At 41.6% G+C, this 22,703-nt stretch overlaps 1 protein-coding gene across 4 annotated transcripts in view; it reads right to left on the reverse strand.

The window, feature by feature from the left end:
• Nucleotides 1–4,453: 4,453 nt before the first annotated feature.
• The window catches only part of LOC105275896 (hemicentin-1), a 185,601-nt gene continuing 167,351 nt past the window's right edge, over nucleotides 4,454–22,703 (reverse strand). For 2 of the 4 annotated variants that reach the window (XM_011333084.3, XM_011333085.3), the window contains exons 10-15: nucleotides 17,342–17,501; nucleotides 15,621–15,971; nucleotides 12,077–12,340; nucleotides 7,744–7,986; nucleotides 6,236–6,348; nucleotides 4,454–4,819 (exon numbers count right to left, since the gene is read on the reverse strand). In XM_011333084.3, the coding sequence (XP_011331386.1) occupies nucleotides 4,751–4,819; nucleotides 6,236–6,348; nucleotides 7,744–7,986; nucleotides 12,077–12,340; nucleotides 15,621–15,971; nucleotides 17,342–17,501 (1,200 nt within the window). In that variant the 3' untranslated portion in view covers nucleotides 4,454–4,750. The remainder of the gene's footprint in view (nucleotides 4,820–6,235; nucleotides 6,349–7,743; nucleotides 7,987–12,076; nucleotides 12,341–15,620; nucleotides 15,972–17,341; nucleotides 17,502–22,703) is intronic. The other 2 variants (XM_011333088.3, XM_011333086.3) reach the window with 2 other exon arrangements.

The following is a 22,703-nucleotide window of genomic DNA, read 5'->3' on the forward strand; positions in this document are numbered from 1 at the left end:
ATACTGCTCGGTAATGAATAAAGCAAGTTTTTATTTTCAAGTAATACGATTTGACAGTGGATCACAAATGTTGTTTTTTATTAAAAATAATAGAGGATACTTCCGAAACGTTTCGTATGATTACATAATTATTTAACATGAAGAATCAGTAAGCTTCGCTGGGCAAATAATAACGCCAAAAACCTTCCTTGATTAACTTTAAGCGCATTTGATGTTAACGGGATTTACCGAGACGTAAACTTTGGAAACTTAATTTGTAGATAAATTACCAAAGTATTCCACGTCGAAACTTAGAAAGGAACGAAGAACGATGACCACGTATCAAACTTTTATTAAAAAAAAAGAGAGACAAAAGATTGGCTTCAACTTTACTGAAGTAGGCGACCTTACTGCTGTTCCGCGTACTTGGATGAGCAATCTGCAAACGTTCTGTGCAACTTTTTAAATTCACCTATTTCTTTCGGATGTTTTGTGGACAAAAATATTTATTATACTGTAGAAGATATGATTTAAAAATAATTGGACAAAATTCTTCTTACGTATCATATCCGTAATCTGTTAATTCTTAATAATTATTTGTCAGATTTCTAAGCATAAAGAAAATAGCATTTGTGACATCTATCTAATCAATATTGTCGTATTTATTACATTCAGATAATTAATTTTTATGAGCCTGATATCGCGATGGTATCGCATTTCTTGGTAGGTGATTTAAGTCTCTTTTTGTGTGGAAGAGACGGTCAATTTGAGCTTATTCAAGATATATATATATTGAATAAGCTCAAATTGACCTTGAAACTCGAGGATTGAATCTCCTTGAAACTTTTGCTAAAACATTCTTTGCGTCTTATTGCGTGTTTGACGAATGTAGAGTCCTGAATCAACTGCAAATATCAAATAAGCGAAGACCTACCAGCAAGATCGAGAGTGCTGGCCGAGGCTGGATAGAGTATCCGCGCAGAGGAAACAGAGGGGTTTGAGAAACGAGGAAAGCGGTTTGTGGAATTAATCAGTACCGGTTTTCGGTAAATAAACGTAACGAGAATTCCTCAGTCAACTCGTCGAGCTCTCCAAGAATTCAAGAAAAGGCTACGCCCCGAAGGTAAATTATAGCCGTTCGATAATGAAGTTCTAGCTTTCCGGACAGCGTTCGAGAAACACTAGTAATTCATTTGACAAATAAGATTACTGTGTATGTAGTCTTCGTGATACATACAAAATGAATGTGGATGATTATGTGGAGATACTAAATTAAATAAAATTATACTTTATGTAACTTTGAATTCTCTCTCTTGATAATAATAAAGTTGATTAAAATATAAAACATAAATTTATTTATTAGACGGAAAGAGGGATATGAGAAAAATATTTTTATAAATAATAAATTACTTAATAATAACTCTATTTAAAGTTAAATATGATTGTGTTTATTTTTACTAATTATAATTATAAATGAATTTATTATTTCTATAATATTATTTGTATTTAACATATAATTTTCCATACAAATAATTTATTTATTTACTTTATAATACAATGTTATGTTTTCATTATTGTATCATGCACACGATATTTATTATTAAACTATTACAGGTAATTAATTATTTAAGCACTTAATTTACTATTTCGCGTAATGTCTTGTTAAACATTATGTTAAACATTTTATTTTCTCGAGAGACTAATTTGAGGACGAGTTTGATCGTTTAATGTCGTTCGACTATTGACACTAGGATTTTTCGCACAACGCTTGTCGACTGCCTAATCCGGTAATCTATAGGAAAAGAAAAATTAAGGAAGCTTATCTGCCGCATCTTTGGGGACGGAATTGCACAAGGAGATAGTAAATTACACTGGTCAGTCGTGCATCGACTCTGGATTTCAGAGGATTTTCTCTTGAGCAACAGATTATTTGTTCGCTGATTGCGTTGTATCGCGATTGAGGTTGATAAACGTAGGACCGCAATTAGTGTTTTGTACGGCCCCCGCGTAGATATTTTATTTAACTACTTTTGCGAAAGAAACTTTTCCAACCGACTTCCCTCCCACCCATGATTTATGCCCGTACCGTTTAACAAAGTTTTTATTCGCGGCTGAAGTTGCAAGGTGATTTATACGCATCCCCTGGATTTCACAGAATTTTGCTGCGATGTAAAAACACTTGCTGCGTTTGACGGCGCCTTTACATGATGGTACGCGTACAATAGAAATGCGCTCTTTTCGAAAAACTATATATGTTGTTCAATAAAAATGTACGATGTCAGAAAATATATTATTTGCAAAGCGCTCCTTTATTATTGCAGGAGTACCTGCAAATTAACTACTTTTCTCCAAATACTTGGCGCAAAAACTGGCACCCCGCTCTTTAACACCGATGAGATGAACTTGAAATGACGCTCATGCCTGCCGGAGGAGGGGACTCGAGAGATATAAGTTACAGGGCGAGTTTTGAGCATGTAAATGTGCCGCAGTAGGTACTCGTGACGGTTGCTGACTGAGTTTGCTGCACGCAAACTTAAACGGACGCGGCCAAACGTGAAATCATAAAAGTTTCAGCTCGAGGAAAGCCGTAACAGCAGAAGCCATCCGAGAGGCGCTACTCGAGTCGCGGATATACGCGAGCCAATGTCGCGAGCTCCGTCGCAGTATATTTTAAACCGTGATCATTCTCGGAGGATTAAACTCTCGCCCCGGATTTTCCGAAATTCTGTCTCGATCTTCGCGCGACTTACCCGTCCGCCAGCCGAATGGCCGTCTTCTTATGTGCCATTCAGAACGTTCACTTCGCCGTGCAGGACTGGTCTCCGTCCTTTTTATCTCTCGAATAAATTACCCCATTAAACGGACGACGGTTCTTCGTTTTAACTTTCACGGCGTAAGGATAAACTCCTTTCGGTAAAAGATCAGGTCGCGACGCTGCCTTATAAAATCGTATTACTGCAAATGAGGCGGGAGGAGACGTTCCCGACACGTAGCGCATAGTCGAATCGATGAAGCAGATGATCTCGACGCTGCAATAATTTACGAGACAGTTTTGCAACTTGGAAAAGATTGCGAGTGCCGTATGAAGACTCTCTGTGTTCTTACGATTTTTGCATCCTGGGTTAAAGATCAACGCCGCCTTTCCATCAGGCGGATAAAGCTTGGTAGCAAATAGACTGATAAACCTCGGCAGAAAACAGCCGCATTTGAGTTGAATGCCCGCTTAGAACACGGACCCGCGTCTACGGTTTCGCAGCCGGTTATTCGGAACTACCGCACTTTTATCTGCCGTACACTTTTATCCCCTAGTCGTTCAGGGATGCAGGGAAAGGGCGCATAAGCGCGGATCGACAGCAGCAAGGGCGCGGCGGGGGTACTGCATGCGGAATGGCAGACGGTGCACTTTGCATCTCCAATGGCCAATTACGTGCTCAGCTTGAAACGCGCCACATTAAAGCGCTATATTCCAGCGGAACAAACCGCCGTATCGTAATTCACTGTCATTCGTTGATCGTAAAGAACGTGCGCGGTCGTCTTTTCCGCATGATAAGAGGGCGGTTTATTAATCTTGAATAATATCATCTTTCTGCCGGCAATTTGCGATCCTTTATTTTCTGGAAAGCATTGATTCCTTCAGGAGCATTAAAGAGAATTAAGCGCACACACAAATGAACAAGGAATAAATTTCCGTTTCTTGTTTCTTCCTCCATAGTTTAATTTGCAAGAGCTTTATTATTGAGAGGATGCTTCGTGATTTCTTGTCCGGAGATATCAATGCTTTATATTTCCCCGAAAGAAACATCTGGTCTGTGAACGAATCTGTTCAATGAAAGCGAGGAATCTGGAATAAGTCTCACGATACAACGTTCCACGCCACGTCGTGAATAACAACCCCATAGCGGCTATTCCGCGCGTTTAATGGCAATGAAACATCAGGACGCCTCGACGAGAAAATAAAAGAAGCAAAGACGAGCCCTGAGGATGCACTCAAGGAGATCCTTGCTTTGCGGTCGGGAAAATCGGCGTGAAAGAGACCGGGAAGAGGCTGCTAGTGCCTCGCTGCGATGCGGTTTTGCTTTACGCGATTTACTTCGTGATGCCGTTCCCTCGCGTCCCCCGTTGCGCTTTTCCTCGCAGGATAACGCGCGCGCCACGTCGCCCGCAGGAAGAGAACGTGAATTGCCCTATAAAAGCGGCAGAAGGAGGACCTTTGAATAAACAGATAAGCTTGCCGGCTTGCGTAAAATAAACGCCGGCTTCGCCGAGCGATCCAGTTTCCAATTTACGGGACTAATACCTCCTTGAAAAATTCGACGTCACGTTCGTGCGAGAGAAAAGCCATAATCCATAGCTCGCTGAACGGAGTTCAGAGAAATTGGATCGCGACGCAGGGTAACCAGATTGAGAGAGATCCAGAAACGAGTTCCTCAGATGAGAACATACGTGCAAGATAAGGAAGCAGAATAAAAGGGTGTAACACGAAATTGATGTGTTTATTTATGTACAATATTTACAAAGGCGTAGTGTGAATCAAAGTGGCTATATAAATGTCTTTTAGTACGCGCCAACACGTGCGAACGTATGGCGTTCATCGCGTCTTCTTACACCAGTCTCCATCAGCCATGGTCCAGGGGCCTCCTCCTATACCCTGTTGAACGATGGTCGACGACCCGGAAGTTAGGCGATGCGGTAGACGTCTGGATCTTCTCGTCCATCCATCTAGACTGCCGCTCGCCCACTTTTCTTAACGTCCCAGCCGGTGTTTGACCTTTTAAATGCAACTCTCTTGAATACTCCTGCCGATCGACTCTGAGTGCGGCCTTTGAAGACTGTAGAATGTCTATAATAGATTGAGACAAAAATGAAGTAAAAGACTTGAGAAAATGAAAAATGGAGAAATTATATGTACATATATATTTACATAACTGATTGCAAAAAATAGGCTTATCGACAGTTAGATTCTCGTTAAGCGAAAAATCTTGCAAGACGATATAGATATTGAATTTGCATAATTGTTTTATGCAATGGTTTTGCATTTTTCCAAAGCGTTCCACGCGCAAACTATTATTTAAATATTTTATTATATCGTAAATTAGATCGAAACGGTAAGAAAGAAACTCCCTATTATTCGACATAACACCATTGCCAAGTTAAATCGAATTTGGAAGATATTTGTCTAGGGCTTAAGGTTAAAAGACCTGTCCGTCGATGGAGGTATATGATACCACTTAGAAAAATGTGCAAGCGACAACCGGGAATCGAATTCGATCTATCCGCGGAGAGCTCCTCTTATTCACTGGACTAGCGTAGAATTTTTATAGCGGGTACTTTTACGATATTTTTATGATATCGGAATATACATGTCTCACCAGCGGCGAATTCAACGATGAATTCTCTATTCGCGACGGTGAAATACAAAATTGAAATATACACATTCATAAAAGTAAATAAACTTTACTGTAATCATCATTTATGCATGGATGCATAGCTTGGATCTTCCAAAAATATAAATCGCGCGAAAATATAAATAAAATTTCTATACATAAAGTTCTCTCGTATTTTAAAAGAAAAAGTAAACCGAGTAAACGAAGAAATGGAGAACGAAATTTTTATAGAAAAGAAATTTAGTCTCTTGAAATGTTTCAGCACATTTTTAAAACAATTGAAAGTTTGCGACAATATGATGTGAATTTTTGATACCCTCTCAATGCTCGATTGCAATTATCGAACTTTTTCATTATTCAAAATAAGTGTGTCAGATGCGACAAAACTGTTTTCGATAAATTCGGCTCGCGTAAAGACGACAACAGAATCATGAAGAAGATCATGTGAAATTCAAAAGTAGTTTTCTATATTCAGAGCTATTGAGGTGGAGGAACGTGTCGATATACATTCTCCGTAGATTAGGAGCTTCCAAATTTGCAGCTGTGTGTCTGCTTATAAGACTTCTTACGTCGCTTCACCTTTTCGAAGAAACTTTTATGATATTTGAACCAATATGCATGAAAACATGAAATCTTGTCTACTATAAAACATTTTTAGTATAAAATTTTACGAAACATGCAACTCTCTTGATCAAATTATTATGCAAATATAGAGAAAAGCCTGATGAGTAAAGCAGTCCTAGCTAACTAGCACAATATTTTTTTCTAGCATTTAGAAGCATCTTTTCATCTCCTTTGCTTTGCCTTCGATAAGACGACTGGTCCTTGTCCTTTTGGGGAACCACTGCTTCGGATGAAATCGGATTACTCACGTTCGGTGATGCTCTTGGATAATCTGAATCTTCTAGGACGTCGTGAGACATCTCGCGTCCTTCCAGCTGACGTGGTCTTCGTGGTAGGGACCCGTAACGAGGGAGCTTTCTGTCTGGAAGAAGTCCCAGGACGGACTTAGCGTCAATCGTATAATCGGTTTGAAGTAAGCCCGCGGATTTCACAAAGTATTTTGAACTTCTTGGAGGCAACTTTAGCGTGGCGCTCGTTCCCTTCTCACGGATGGCACTTTCGATTGCTCCTTACTGTTTTGTTTGCGAAAGCCGAAAGTTCGCGGCTTGCGAGGGGGTATTGTAAGTGCCTGGGAGCACCAGGTGAACGTATTCGTTCGGTTACTTTTATGCGGGAGCCAAGAAATCCTCCAAGGACTGAATTTATTGACGTTAATCAAAAAAGATCACCAGGGTTTACCTTTCAAACAATCCGCGTTTGATTACTTAATTGTCGAGTATCTCAATCGCAAGCTAGTGTCGATATTAAATTTTTCTCCAACTGTAACTGAATTTTGTAAAATATTGGCCAATCGTCAATTATTAAGTTTTAATTTTTTGATAAAGTGGATTTATATTAGTAAACTACAAAATACGGAAGATTATAATTATTGAATTTTAATTTCAATTTCCGTGAGGCAGAGAGCTTAAGTGAGTATAACAAGGGAATTTATCTGCCAAGATATCTTGCAAATTTAATCTGCGGAAAACGCATTCACTTCCTGTCTTAATGTATCTAAAAGTTTTACACTGGGTATTAATTAAATATTAATTAAATAATTTATCATGAGCCACGGAGATTATCATTTATCATTTATTATGCGTCACAGAGAGATTAAAATACCGCGGAGAACGCAAGGCCGATCAGAAATCGTCGAGAAAGTCTTCTTTTGGCATTTCCTGTAAACTCTCCACCCGATTCTCCCTCGTGTAGATTACCGCATACGTACATATCCTCGCGTGTATACATGCACATATATGTACTCTCGTGGTCCTTGTATGCATATGCCGATACACTAGAGCCATCCGCATACCGTATGTGCAATTTTCTTGAGAGTACCGTTAACGCACGTCGGTGCTCTAAGGCAAAACCCGATATTCTTGAAGTCCCCGTACAAATGCGGCAGTTCCATCAGTCTAAGTAGAAATTCACCGAATGAGATAGCCGGTTATGCCCAGACGATATGCTCCCGGTCTATTCTTTAAAGGGGCACTTGTAAGATTTAAGCGCTAAATCCCTATCCGACCCGAGCGATTCAACATTTTGCAATCTGACATAGTGAACCCTCTCGCGGTGCTCCAAGAACGTCCCGTTAACTGCAACGAGCAGGCGAATTAAGGGAAACCGACAATTTTATACCGCGAATTTACAAATCTTTACACTTCGCAATGAAAGAGTGATTTGGAAAAAATTCTTGAACCTGTCTGTTGTTTCTTTTAATTTTCTCCTAATCGGATTAAATCATTTAGTTCCTTAATGGTATATAAAAGCAACTTACCTGTGAGATGATTGGTCAAGGCCGTCGTGGGTATGAGATCCGGATTGCCGTCTTCCTCCTCGCCCTTACCCGCGAAAGTCGCGATGCTTGGCTGCTGCGGCGGCGGCTTCGGCTTCGTGGGGGTGGCTGCGTGCCTCCTCCAGAGCGCCATTAGCACACCGGTCACGATTAATCCCAGGCCGGTCGCCGTGCCCCCGAGTCCAATCAGGATCGGTGACATGTCGACCGAGGACGTCGACTCGCCTGTGAACGAAACCGTTACTGATCCTCCCCCGTCTATAAATAATGTATCCTGCGATGGTCACGGGGCAACCCTCTTCTGGCGGGTCTTGTATAACAGGATTATATAAAGCTGAACACGTCTTACGTACTCGTTCGCGGCGAATTTCTGGTAAATCATGGTTACGTAATTAAAGAAACTGTACATTGTTCACTCTTCATGGTCTCGTTACTTACATCATTATTGTATCAACGAAGTTCTCTTGCTTTTCCAGAAATATCAGTAAGTTATAATAACAAAAGTTTCGTTAATGGAACAACGTAAGCATGTTTCTGCATTGATCTTTATGTAATCTCCTAATTTAGATAAAATTACGTACGTATTCTGGCATCATTATTCTGATATCATTATTCCTGTTACATGTGCGTTTATTCCTCTTACATCGAAACCCATTTCTTTTTGCAAATTGAGTTTCTCCATCTGTCTATTTATTTGCCTATTTATTTATCTATTTATTCAATGTAATAGAAGGTCTTCCCCATTATCGACCCTCTTCATTCCGAAATTGCCAGGCTCGCGATACAGGTATGCCTGCTTAAGATCCCGCGCACTAGATGTGGTCAGCCATGGATCAGATGCGGCCGGGCGTTCTAATTTACCTGTCCGACGTCCTCTCGGCAAACTCTCGCGTCGGCGCGAGCGTAATCTGTTTCCAATTAAGGCGCGGAGTCGGGGAGTCGATCGTTCCGAACTTTGTGGCAGGTTGCATTACGGTGGCCTAACGCTGCGGCTGATTTGTGAGTCGCCTGCTCTGGCAAGGCGCGAAAGGGCGGGTGAAAGAGAGAGAGAGAATGAACTGTGCAATGGATTAGGAATAGCCGGGCTCTGCGGGAAGCGACGCGCTCGCCGGTCGCGTCGTCTCCGCGTCGTCGTTAATCATTCGGCTTAAACCGCACCGCGAGTGTGTGCGAGTACACGCGCCGCGTGTACGTGTATATTCATGCTCATCCCAAAATTACTACGTTCTTTTTTGAGAGAAACTCCTCCTGTGCGGTTGACTCGACTCGACAAAAATCTAATCGATCACTTCTATAATTCCGAAAAAGACATGAAATTTTGGAATAATCGGATTACAGATACAATCGGATATTCGCTGCGATTATAGGGATATTATATTTCTACAAACTCCGATCTCTTACGTAATAGAAACGAGATTTCGAGAATTCCCGACCGCAGTTCGAAAATTTATAAGCGTCAAAATTTAACACGCTCTGCGTTAATTGAAATCTTAAATCTTATCATGGTTCTCCCACAATCCTCTTAAAATTAGCTCATAATTGCAGATATCACATGTTAGTAGTCAGAAGATCACGAATAATCATTATTTTTTCAGCTGTGTACTTTTTAATCCAGATTTTATCTCGCATAATTTTAAAAATTGTATATTAGATATTGGGATGGCTGAAATGAGATTAAAACTATAAAATTAAATTAAGATAATATTGTTATTCTTATCGGCAATTTTAAAACTTTATGTTAAAAAGTATTTTTATGGATTTATGAAGTAAAAGTTTGATATTTTATTAGATTCGATAATTCGGATTGACCGAAGAATCCGCAGGTGACGGGAAAGTTTCTGGGGCACGCGGTACAAATTGCAAACGTTGTAGCAAAGGCTGTAATTCGATCACTGCGTAAACAGGTACCCATCGAAGTCGCATCGACACTGCACAAACAACCGACTGGCTAATTTGTTTCCAATTAACAATCAAGTTTCAATTAAATAGTAATTAGCAACGTACAAAGCGCGTCTATTCACTGCCGTTGCGAAGCGTAATTGAATACGAACGAAGCGAAAACGTTAAAGAAAGACGACCTGTCGGACCGAAGGGGAAGCACACTCCCTTTCACCCTTAGCAGCGACGAAGGGTCGCATCCCTTCGCTTTGCACTGAAACAAAACTGCGGCGTGCTGTGTCCTGATTTCATGGAATTTCGCCGTTGACAGTCGATGACCCTCTCGACAAGTTGCAGAATAATGAGGGTAAATACTCAAACGCGACGCCAGTTCTAATGGAGCAATGCTAACGTAAAATTACGTATAAAAACAATTCTCTTCTCCCAATATAAATTTTGAAATTTTTTGATTAACGATATCATGTGACTTGACAATTTTCTGGCAAACTTTGCTACAATTTGCCGATTAATTTCAAGCCGAATTTACATTGGTAGAATTTTAATTCAGACTTTAATTGATCGCCGCGCCGCGATATTTAACATAGGAGCTTAATACGCTGCCAGCTAATGGTAGCCGTTGTTCAAATTTTCAAAAGAGGAAATGTACGCATTACTCTCGATTCACTCTGCATATCAAAAGAGAGTGTATATAATTCAGGAGCCCCGCAAGGTCTTATCCTTATCATATCGCCGTGATCAAGCTTTTCGCCGAGGATTAACAAAAGTAACGGTCATTTTCGATTTTAACGGGAATCGCGGCCGGGAGAAAATAGAGGAGAGCGTGCGGACGCGGCGGAAAGCAGAATGCATAATAATGACTCATAAATTTTGACGCTCATAAATTTTCCGCGAGGGTCGAGCGGCCGACCGCGCGCATGTTTCAGCGAAACCGGCGACGAGCACGAGTAGGGTTGACTTCTCCGGACGCGGCGAACTGTTCAACAGGGATCATTTGCATGTCGTCGCTAACGTTTCCGGTTGAAATAGCGGAGTCACGGTCGCGTCTAAATTGACGGCTGAAATTTAACGCGCTTGTTCCTCAAATGCGCCGAACGCAAGCGAAAAGCACACGGAGAAAGATACGGATCCGTCTGTCATCGGCATCTCGACTTTTATGGACTTTGCGAAATGACGCGACACTTTTGTGACGCACGTATTTTATCGCGTAACTCTTTTACAACGTATAATTTTCGCGGCGCATGCGAATGCATAATTAAATGACGCTCGATTAGCGCGGTAATCGATCGTCTTCCGTAACGATCGGAACTTTTGCAAAGCTCATTAAACTTTCTTCTTGATGGAAAATAAAATGCCGCGGACATCTGGAATTTAAACTCAGAGTTTTATTAATCCACGTTCATCCGCGATCCTTTATAGTTAAGTGAAGTGCAACCCTTCATCCTCGTAATTTCCACGGTACACATTTTTTACTGCACTTTTTTTACAGTAAGAAAAATTACACAGAGAAATTGGAGCGGGTCTTGCGCGAAACGTGCGATTTTTGCCGCACCATATTTTCACCAGAGTTTGGATAACGTTTGGACGGACGAAGGACCAACTGGTCGATCGATAAGCCGCGATTTGATGCAAACGTCAGCCCGCCAGGGGGAAAACGGGATAAAGGGTGCGCAATGAGATGAGGAAAAAAGCTTCGGTGCGGGCCCGGGATATCGATTCCATGCACTCAGGATTATTTGCATCGCGATTGAAAGGATTAAGAAGGGTTCCTCGGAATTTCCTCTCCGGAGTTGTACTCTATAGATTTTTAGCCATGTATAATTTATGAGACCTTTATCATGCGCTGCATGAACTATGTAAAACCATGCATGTACAAAAGGACCTATTCTTTACTCTGAGGCTTCGTCACTGTAAGGAAAAATGTACAATTACGATTTATGAGCAAATAGATTACGTAAAATATTCGATTTCTGTGTGTTATTGATGTTATGTTAATCGATCTAATTTTATTATAGCATTGATATAATATTAACAAATTTGCATTACATTTTACATCAACATTTCTTTCTTTAGATCAAGAACATAGTTTATGTAGCACATGATACATTGCTTATAGTTACTTTGATATTTTTTCAAAGCTGTTATCGCAAGTTAAAGCAAGATAAATTTTGCAATTTCCGTTCCAGATAGAGAGGAACAAGCGATTGAAGTAAAATCAAAGTTCATCGATGTTGGTAAAACTAAATCTTGTTGCGTGATAGGCCAAACAAAATAGATCAAACACATCTTCGGATTGCGTTAGCAGATATACCCTGTGCAAGATTATAGGCCACAGTCCTTTCAGGAAATACGATTTCTGAGCGAGTTATCTCTTTGCTCACCACTCGGCGCGTCTTGATTGGACTTAGCGGAAACTTACCGGTGAACTTGGCCACCCCTTTCAAGGCAACCTCTATGGCGTACGGCTCGCTGGAACCCTTCGCGTTCACCGCGTAAAGGGCGACCTTTGCCGGCTTAAGCAACTGGAATTCCCAGTACGGACTCGAGGACTCCAGACGCCGGTTGCCCACGATGGCAACGAATTTCTGCGGCAGACCGCCGTCGTATCCCTCGACGCAGGATATCCTCACCCAGGAGCCGTTCAGATTGTAAGTGGTGCAGTTCTGCAACGGGTAAGGTCTGCCTGCGAAGAAGATGCGGCTTTGAAGATCGCGCGAGCGGGAAAGACCGTGGCAGGCGAAATGCAATCACTGATTTGGGATGCGAAATCGCAAGGCCCTCAAAGGACATATTGCATGTTCATTTTTTAAGTAGACCTCGCCTTTTTATCCTATACTAATTCTGATCTCTTGTGTATCTAAAACATTATATATATATAAAACAGAGAAATACTCCACGGAAAACAGGATAATAGTACATTATGTCATTATGCTAGTTTTACAAGAGATTTTCTTGAATTCGTTTATTAGCATTCGGATTCAGAATTTAATTCTCCTTTTATTCCAAATCGCAAAATTGCGGAGGTTCCTTTCGCAAATTCTTTGAGAGCGTCACGGAATATGCAGCGAGAAACGGGATGCCGTTGTTGCAATAAAAAGGAGAATGCAAAGGATCATTGCGGTGCGTTTTGCCGGCGCGTGTTCCACCATATTAGGATTTTACTGCATTTGTTTTCGCCATGCGTTGCGCAATTGCTTTTGCCATCGCTAATCTTCTGGAAAGTGGAAAACGCAAGAAGATAGTCCGGGAGGGCGGCTAATAGCATCGCCGTTGCTCACAGACGGCGGCTGCGGATTAAAGCACCGGTTAAAACCGTCTTGTTTTTCGCCATCTGCTTTATTGTGCTCATGTCGTGTGTAATACGAAGCCATTTCGTGTTTCCGTGGAAAAAAGGCCAAATTCGTAATTATCTTGCATTTCTTTTGAATTTACACAATTATGTCTGATTTAGCGAAAATCAGCGTAAAATATCAGTCTTTTTCTTTTAATAAAGTGTTTCTTGCAACAAATTATTTCTCAGCAGAAATATTGCATGTGGTGCTCGAGATATATTTTCTATATATTTTCGATATTACAAAATTTCATAATATTATATTCAAATATCGTATTTATAATGGTACAGAAATATAATGGTTGTCTTTGTCTACTATCTGTCCCACTTTCTATTTTAAAAATAAAACGTGAAAGCGCGACAACACGGTTCTGGGACATCGTGCATTTACAATAGATTTATAACTGGCGCAGTCGAGAGCACTTGCGAAACGTAACGAGGTCGACTTCATCACTTCGCGTCTTCGCGGTTCCCTCGGAGATTACACGTTATATCGGCATTGCGCGCTTCTTGTTTACGGCCTCTTCAGGATCGGCTTACGAGAGAATGTGCATCGAAAAACAACGACACTTGCCTTTACTGCCATCATGTCGTCATTCCAATTAAATCCCGAGCGCTCGCGTCGTTAAAAATCGCGTCATTATTCGTATCTGATAAGGTATTTTTGCGGAACATTCTCCTCCAACGTCTATAAAAAATTTATGGAGCGAGATAAAATAATTTTGATTCGGATTCCGCTATTTTTCCCTTTTTCCTTTTATTAGTACTCACATTTTGTACTCACAATCGTTCTAGGAAATTGGATCCATCCAACGCCAAATGAACGAACTGACAAAAAAATGATCTATAACAGTTTTATGGTATTCAAACGGCAATAAAAAAAGCCTTTAAAAGTCACGAAAATTTCACCGTTAAATTTTCCGTGAATTGAAAAATCGTTCAAATTAAAATCGGCGAGTTTCGAGAGCTTCCATAGTATTTATCAATATCCATTGCATACTCGTTCCGTACGATATCCAGACTATGTTACCGCAAATCGCCACCGAAAACCAGCGCTAAAAATCTCGAATGCGCACCTTTCGCGCTTTTCCGTGTGTGAAAGAAAAAAATTCCGCTATCCGGTAATTACATAAGGAATACATCGGGCCGAAGAGCGAAATAAATTATGTGTCCAATTACCGCGAGCGGGCGGGGTCGTGCCGAAACGGGGAAAGTGTAGTCCAGGATGCTCTCAGGCCGCAATACCGCGTCCGGTGAACCAAATCGATTCGGTTGTCCGTTCGTTGACACGGCAGTGCTACTGTCCGCGGAAAATGTGGAATACGATGAAGCATGGAACGGACAGGATTTTCCCGGTCTACTGGAAGATCCGGGGACCGGCATAGCGGCAACGGCAGTGGCGGCTACGGCGGCGCGACAGGCGTTATACCTCGTAATGAACATATTCAATTACGGTTTTCATTAAATTTCCGCAAAAAAACGCGCGACCGACGCGAGCGAATTTCAACGCGGCATCTCTCCGTTGCGTTCCTCTCTCTCGTCTTCTCTCACTCGGTTTCTCCCTTTTCACTTATTTTTTCCTTCCTCCACTCTTCTTAATTTTCGCGACAGTGCTCCTGTAAGATTTCTGCGGTTTTCGTGCAAGTCGTGACGCGAATGAAAAGACGCGTGCGTTCGTGTTACAGCTCGTGGTTTATTCGTTGAGACTGCCCGGCAATCAATTCCTGATGACGAATTTTTATAATAGTATGGATGGAAAAACGTGACGATAAAATGATGATGAAGTTCACGGAAAAGTTGATTCCGTATTGGACAAACACAATTTGTGTTTTGGAATCATTGAGATAAACTCGGAATAGTTTATGCCATGTTTGCAAATACGACAATATTGAATTTTGAAAAGCTGAGAGAGGAGATCAGTTTGCGAATATTATCTCTTCGCGGGCACGTTATCGTGGTCAGCGTATAACGTAGCTTTGCGGGTATTATGCTACTTAATTATGCAATTAACTAAAAGATGGCTTTAATTACGAGCACTATAAACTGCTAAATTATCCGGATGTAATAATAATAGTTGCGTCCACTAATTATGGATTAACATTTGTACACGATAATAATAACGTGCGCGATGAATAGAACGATGGAATAATTGATAATGAATAGCAATCAGATGGGATACCTATTTGAATGGACAATAACGTTGCATCCTAGTTTACAAGTTGTTTTATAAATTCTGCACGTACAGTTTGATAATGAAACAATTCAAATAAATAATTGTGTACAAATTCTGTGAATATATCTTGTCATGATTTTACGTATTTTATAATTAATAGTATTCTGAGAGTCATACACAAACACATATAATACAAATTAAAGCAGATTACATACATAAATTTCAAAATAAAATAGAATATAATGCAAAACAAACTTGAACACATAATTGATACTGAATTGCATGAAACATTAATACGTGCCTTTGTTTAACAATATTATCATTAAAATAATTTCAAATAATTCCGCGTGATTTTCTATGACACATCCGTGACTGTATAAGTATCAAGACTAAAAATTAAGACAGGAAAACAGCACGGGGAATGTGGGGAAGGGTTGGGCGGGTTAAACTCGCACGAACCTGCGGCAATGACCTGATAGAGGCAGGGTTGCTTGGAATGACCGACGGCGTTACTAGCCCAGCAGCCCAGGATCCCGTAATCCATATCGGTCAACGGGGTATAATTAAGCCTGCTGATGGTACCCTCGCTGGTGTACTTGTTGGACGGAACGTCGTTGAGGTCGCCGCTACTGTTGAAGGTCCAATGGAAGGTCACCGTGGTGGGGCTGGCCTCGACCTCGCAAACTAAACTTATGGTCTCGTGTTTCAGGGCGCCGTGCACCTCCTCGGGCATGTTGAACGGCGGCGGGGTGGCGTTCTGATGCCTCCAGCCTACGCCCGAGTTCAGCACGTGCTTGCAAACGGGCGCGACTGCAGCATAACGTATGGATCGACACTTTACCACGTATACCCGGCAGAAATTCATGAGAACGATACGATAAATCGAAGTACGCAACGTGCGCTAGAAACGCGAGGAAAATGGAAAATATCAAGCAACACTGCATAAATATAAATAAGATGTCTAAGATACAGCAAAGAGAATGAGTACAGAATAAATGATTAAATTAGGTTGGAAGTACTAATTTGTCTATGTTAATGGACAATATTATTCAATCAACAGACTTGATTATATAAACTCAAGGGCAGGACTGGTTCGCAGCACATTGAATTTAGTACAATACACCGAATAATGAGAGTGGTGTGCGTTCTGTAGGTTGAAATACGTGCGAAGTAAGCCACCGTATAGCGCGTTGTTTAGCATACAATTCAATTAATAATCTACGATCTAATTAATAATTACGTCATGCACGCCCAAAATATGCCGACGCTGAACCCAAGCGACGACGGCGGGTTATACCGCATGCATGCATCTCCATTACCGTTGCAGAACGAAAACGAACATAACAGTACGTTTGCACGTCCGGTAAGATAAATGCCCGCGGTGTATTTCAAATTTCTGTGCTATCTCACATCGAACTTTTAAATTGACGTACGCCAGGTAAGCCGGTAAAAAAGTTATGGTGTTGTAACGTTTGCCGTTACGATATTGCGGGGTGTGCTAAATTTCCGAAAAATATCCTGGCGTCATCGCCGTGGCTGCACGCCGAACATAAAACACGAGCGATCCGCGTATCCGGCCGATTCCTTTGCATAAACGTTACATATTACACGCGATGGTTCACGAGCGCGGATAAAGAATCGATAACTCCATCCCTCCGTCCGGATCCTTCCCCTCTCGCCGAACTGGTCATTTTATTTATGCTTTCCGATACTGTAAAACCCGAACACGAGGATTTACGTGATGCGGCGACTACGCCGTAAAATATTGGCGACGTCGACGAAGGAGTAATAGACCGCCCATGGTCAGCCTTACGTGGAGTGTGAAACCAGGAAGGCGTTAAAGCGCATCGGTCGCACGTTTCGCGTCTCACGAATCGAAATTGCTGATGACTTTATTTCTCTCCGTGAGTGAGATATATTCTGTGCTTTGAATTTCAGCTCGAAGAAATTTCACCCCCGGGGGAGAAAGGTATACCTTTCTCCTAATGAACCCCGAACGATTACTGGGTTCTAACGAACCAGCGGCGAGAAGCGCCTACCTCCGGTGGCGTTCGTCGTCGCGGAATTTCATCGTTGGGGGTGGAAAGCGCCGTGCCACCAAGCGAGGCCATTAAGCGGCGCTTTCATGAGGGTTCTCGGTGCTCCTCGTCGTCGTGCAAGAGCGCGTAAAACATACTTACACATGACCTCGAGATTGACTGCGTTGGACTTAGCACGGCCCTCGACGTTCGCGGCCATGCAGGTGTACCCTCCGGCGGACTCTCGGGTTATGCTCTGCAGCACCAGCGAGTGGTCCGAGAGCACCACGCCGGCAGTGACATTGTGATGCAGCTCCTCCCCCTGAATACGCAAACGACATCGTGTGCCTCAGCGTTTCCTCAAAGAATTACTGTACACTAAGCGTGCGCGGAAACGAGTCTCATACAATGCAAGTCTCGTTTCCGCGCTACGTGCTCCTCTGAATTACATAGTAAGTAGTTACACGATATTTTATTAATATCAGACAACACAACAGTCTAAAGAAACCAACAACTAACATAAATTTCGCTTCAATTAATTCCGAAACACGATAGTTGGTCAGTATTCAAGTTTAAATAGTGCAAATTTAAATTTTAATAATCTAAAGAAAATAACAGAGAAATTTTGATGATCATCGAAAATTTTAACGCTGATAACGCCTTCGCAAGCTGTCAGATAGCAAATAAAGTACCGACAATCGCTTCGCGCCGGGCGTTTTCCGCGCGCATTTCTCTCTCTCTCTCTCTCTGCATCAAACTCCCGCAGGACCGACCCGCCGGCTCTCATTGTTGCCCGTCGCAAATAAACAAATTTGTCTTAGTCTTGGCATTCAGCTGCACTTCCGCTTCGGCGAAGATCGTGCTGCTGCTCGAGGAAACAACCGCGGCCCGCTGCGGGTTGTCGTCCGCTCGAGGAGGTCGGACAAAGGGAATTTACGATGTACACTTGTCCTCCCTCTATCTTCTCGTTCCTATTTCCTCTTCTATCTCTCCTGTCTCTCTCCTTCATTTTCTCTTCTGTCTTCTCTGTGGGATAATTTTGTCGCTTCTCTTCTCTGCTTTACCGTTTCTCGTCTTTCGTATTTCTGCACCCTTTCTCTTCATACATTTTCATCATGGTTACTTGCGATTCCTCATTTCACTCCTTATCTTTTCGTCATGAGTTCGTAAAACATCGTAAATATCATAAGCGTGTTCTCTTAGCTGGTAAATCTTATGAGAAATTTAGACGTGATTTTTCTTTAGCAATAATTTGATCAGAGAGAGGATAATGTTTCTTTATAATGGATTAATCTTTATTGTTAAATATTCTCTTAATGCATTATTTTAAGATATTAACTGTTTGCGGCACTGAAAATTATTTTAATTTCCACTCGCTTATAAATTATCAATGGATCTGCGACTGTACGCGAGTACATCCTTTTTAATTTGATTTTCAATTTTTATTCATTTATATGACACATTTCTTGAACATCTCACATCTCCTCCAGTGTTCTTTTCCGCACGTATAGATCGAGATGCAATCCGCTGTTGTTTCTGCAACATTCGGGAATGAGAGCGCGATATCGGTTTTGTGTTTCTCTCCGCTGCGGATTTACATTGCGCGAGAGGAAAATTTCGCCGTGCAGAACCGGTGCGATCCCGATGCAAAATATTTGCACGCTTAAAATCACGAAGTCCAGATAACTGCGTTTTTTTCTCCGCGGTACTAGTGAAAACGTGAAATAAAGTTCTTCAAAAATTTCGCGTGCGATATTGCGGGCTCTCGTTTATTCCGAATGAAATTTAGCGAGAGAGGGCATATTTATAAATATACCCAGAAACCTCTCAAATACTTGAGCTTTTCATTATAATGAACTCGGAAAAACAAGCTCTACTCTTTTCGTAAATGTTCCTTAAGTTTTTGGATATATTTATCTTGTCAATATATAGAAACAAGAGAAATATATTTCTAAAAGCATCTTATAAAAATTCGAAAAATAATAAAAATTAAAAATAGTCATAAATAAAATCTAGCTTAAGTTAGACTGCTGGACTGTCCACAGCTATTCTACGAGAACTTTTCGAATAATTCTGATTAATCAATTATATCTTTTTTACAAGCGATTTCCCAAAATATTGCAAATAATGAAAATTAAAGTATAACAAAAATTGATCCATACTTCGTACCCTGCAAAATTGATTGCGTTAACGGACTAATAAAATCCGTCCGAATGCCGAAATTAATCCGAACTGGAAAGGATTAAGGATACGCCGGCAGGATGTTTGCGGAAAACAGCATTGGAGAGCTGTACCTCGAGACCGCCATGTGTACATGGCGAGCGGATAAGATCGAACGAAACCGGGCCGCGGACGTTGTCGAGGAGGCGGGTACAAGGAGAGCAGGCAACCACGAGGGAAGAGGCCCGCGTGCATACGTCTCGCCGCGCTTGTTTCAGATGAGTAACGATCCCCGTATCTGTTTCTCTCCTCGGTATTCTCCACGGAAACACTGCCGGTACGTGCTGAGGCGCATCGGATGCCTGCAGCGAGGCGTCGCTGTAGAATCGGGAAGCGATACGTCTCCAGGGGAGACAGTAGATATTGCCATGCATTCGCGCGGCCGGCACGAATTCGCGCGACCATCAATGTCTTCAGCTCTCTGAGCGCGAGAAGTCGAAAGTGGTCTTCGAGCGTAGCAACCCCGGCGGAACCTCGACTTCGCCGGTTACCACGCGTGGTGATTAATCACTGATAACAGCATCTCCAGGATAACTGAACATAGTTGAAGAACTTGGAAATTAGATTTATACGACTATAAAGATTGTTCTATGCTGAAGCGTTGTAGATTCCTGCGGTAGTTTCCGATGGTTCTTTTCGGGAAGCATATCCTTAGTAACGTCAGCACCTCTGCGGGACCAGCTTTTATATCTAGGCGATTCGAATTTTTCAACGATAATCGCGCGATAAATAACGCGCTGTGTCAACGAACGTGAACTATTTCCATCTCGAAAACTCTCGCGACGCAAATGGAATTTCCTATTTCGACGGCTAGGATGTGCCACGACCGTCGTCCTATGGGACCCGCGCACGGAAGAGGACTCCTCCTCTCTCACCCTGCCTCTCTGTCGTCTCCGGCGCCGCTTCCGTCTGAATTCTCGCGTAACACGACGCTGTCGTATTAGACGTTAAATATACGTACTCGTGTCGGGGAGACCGGGTGATACGAGCGCGTGCCTCGTTTCGGGACGAGCGCGGAATATATCCGCGTCACCGGGTATAATATACATGAAGCCCCCGGATGCGCGCACGAAGACAGGGGCGATAAGTCTACCCCCGCTCTTCTCCTAGCAGCCACGGACGTGCGTCTTATACCGTGTACATCTCGCCGCGAAGTTCCGCCATCCGTTCGGGTTATGCATAAGTAACGGCTAAATCCTTTTTTAACTTTCAACTCGCGACCAGAACTCGCTCTCTTCTGCGCGAGAAGGACGGAGAGGATCCCCTGTCGATGAGGCTTACCCCAGTGGAATCACAAAGGGGTTTGAGAGTGATATCATCACCGGATCTATAGGAGGGTTCACTTTATAGATGAGATTAAATTCAACGATTTTCTTAGAAGGAATGTAGGTGACAATAATTGAATAATAACCAGCTTAAATATAATTAGCTTTGAAAAATAACAGTAGAACAGCCTGGACAAATAATGGTGTTCAGATTCATACCAAAATAAAAAAACAATTATATTTATGAAAAAAGTCTGAATTTAAATTTGAGTCATATTATCGAGCGAAACAATTTTGTCCATGGGCGGGCAATTTTTCGTATTTTTGTTACGAGATAGGTCTCTATCGAATTATTTCCAACGTTTGACAGAGTCTCAAATTCGCAAAATACACATGACGACGGTAATTTACGGAGATTTAATTTTCATTCGTTCCTCGGGATATGCGAAATACGCCTCTATGATATAATATAATGATGCTATATCATATTATATGCGTGCAATGTAATACTCACCCCGCAACATTAACGTAATAACCGTGTACCACCGATTTTGGAATTATGCTTCACTCGATCGGGCTCTTTACACAATATCCGTAATACAATCTAACGATATTTTACGAAATATCGCATAAATCGAGAAGCCAACCGATAATTGTAACTGCACTGAAATGTAGCAAACTGCAACATGCAAATAATGAACATATGTACATTTAAACCTTTAACTTCAGTCGAGAGATCATAAATTTCCAAGTACGTGATTGCGTCCTCGAGAAATTTTTTTCATCGCACGCACGAGCGCTGAAAACATTTAACGTCAATATAACACTTACAAGTTTTGAGAATATCGGGAAAGGGTGGTTGCATTCGCGACCGACTTGCAATTAATAACGCTAAAGCACACGGGACTCATAAACAAGCTGAAGCTCGTAACATCGATGTAATTTCGCTGTTTTGCGTTCACACGGAACAAAGTGAAACGGTCGGCGGTTTTAAAGGCGCATCCAAATATTTGTCCGCCGTGTGACTCGGTGCTCTTTCTCTCTTTCGATTTTCGGACGAAATGACAGCAATCGCGAACCGATTCGCGAATGAATCGTCGCCGTTCGGCCGAATGATATCCGTCTACCTATGTATACGATTTCCTCTCACATACGTTGCGTGCATGTTGCGGAAAAAATATTCTCGCTCGAGGTCCTCGTCGACCCGCTACGATTTGTACGAGATAAATGTGTCTCCGATGTGCATGTCTCTGATCGCTGCTTCACGAAAACAGTGCGATTACAATTAAAGTAACTGTAAATTCCGCAAAAGTAGCTTTTACCGTTCATTACATATTTTTGTAACATTCAGCATCATCGAATTGAGCTTTGCGCTTAAGGGGGGAGCCTGCTTTAGAACGTTGAAAATAAGGTATAATTTTACGAATTTTTTTGGAGAAACTATACAGCGGATCATTATAAAACTTTGATGCATTTATTAGTACATGTTTAAAGATAACAAAAATTATTTTTTGATTTGAATATATCGCCTGTAGAGGTCGTCCTGGAGGCATCTTAGTGCAGCCGGCATTGTAAATTCGTGAGCATTCTCCTGCCTCCAAATTTCATCCAAACTGAAAAATTGAAATATTTTCTTGTTATTTATGAATTCCCATCGTCGATGAACCTTTAATATTCATAAAAACATTAAGTTAAACAATTATTTTTGCATGAAAAAGTTCAAAAGCTTTGCCTAAAAATCGTACTTTTGTGTTCTAAACTCCACCATTTTGGCACTTTTCAACTTTTTTCTTCTCTCTTTGGTTCATCGACGATGGGAATTCATAAATAACGAGAAGATATTTCAATTTTTCAGTTTAGACGAAATTTGGAGGCAGGAGAATGCTCACCAATTTGCAATGCCGGCGACGCGGCTGCACTAAGATTTCTCCAGGACGACCTCTACAAGCGATATATTCAAATCAAAAAATAATTTTTTTTATCTTTAAACATGTACTAATAAATGCATCAAAGTTTTATAATGATCCGCTGTATAGTTT

This window comes from Ooceraea biroi, chromosome 11 (genome assembly GCF_003672135.1).
Source record: "Ooceraea biroi isolate clonal line C1 chromosome 11, Obir_v5.4, whole genome shotgun sequence".
NCBI lineage: Eukaryota > Metazoa > Arthropoda > Insecta > Hymenoptera > Formicidae > Ooceraea > Ooceraea biroi.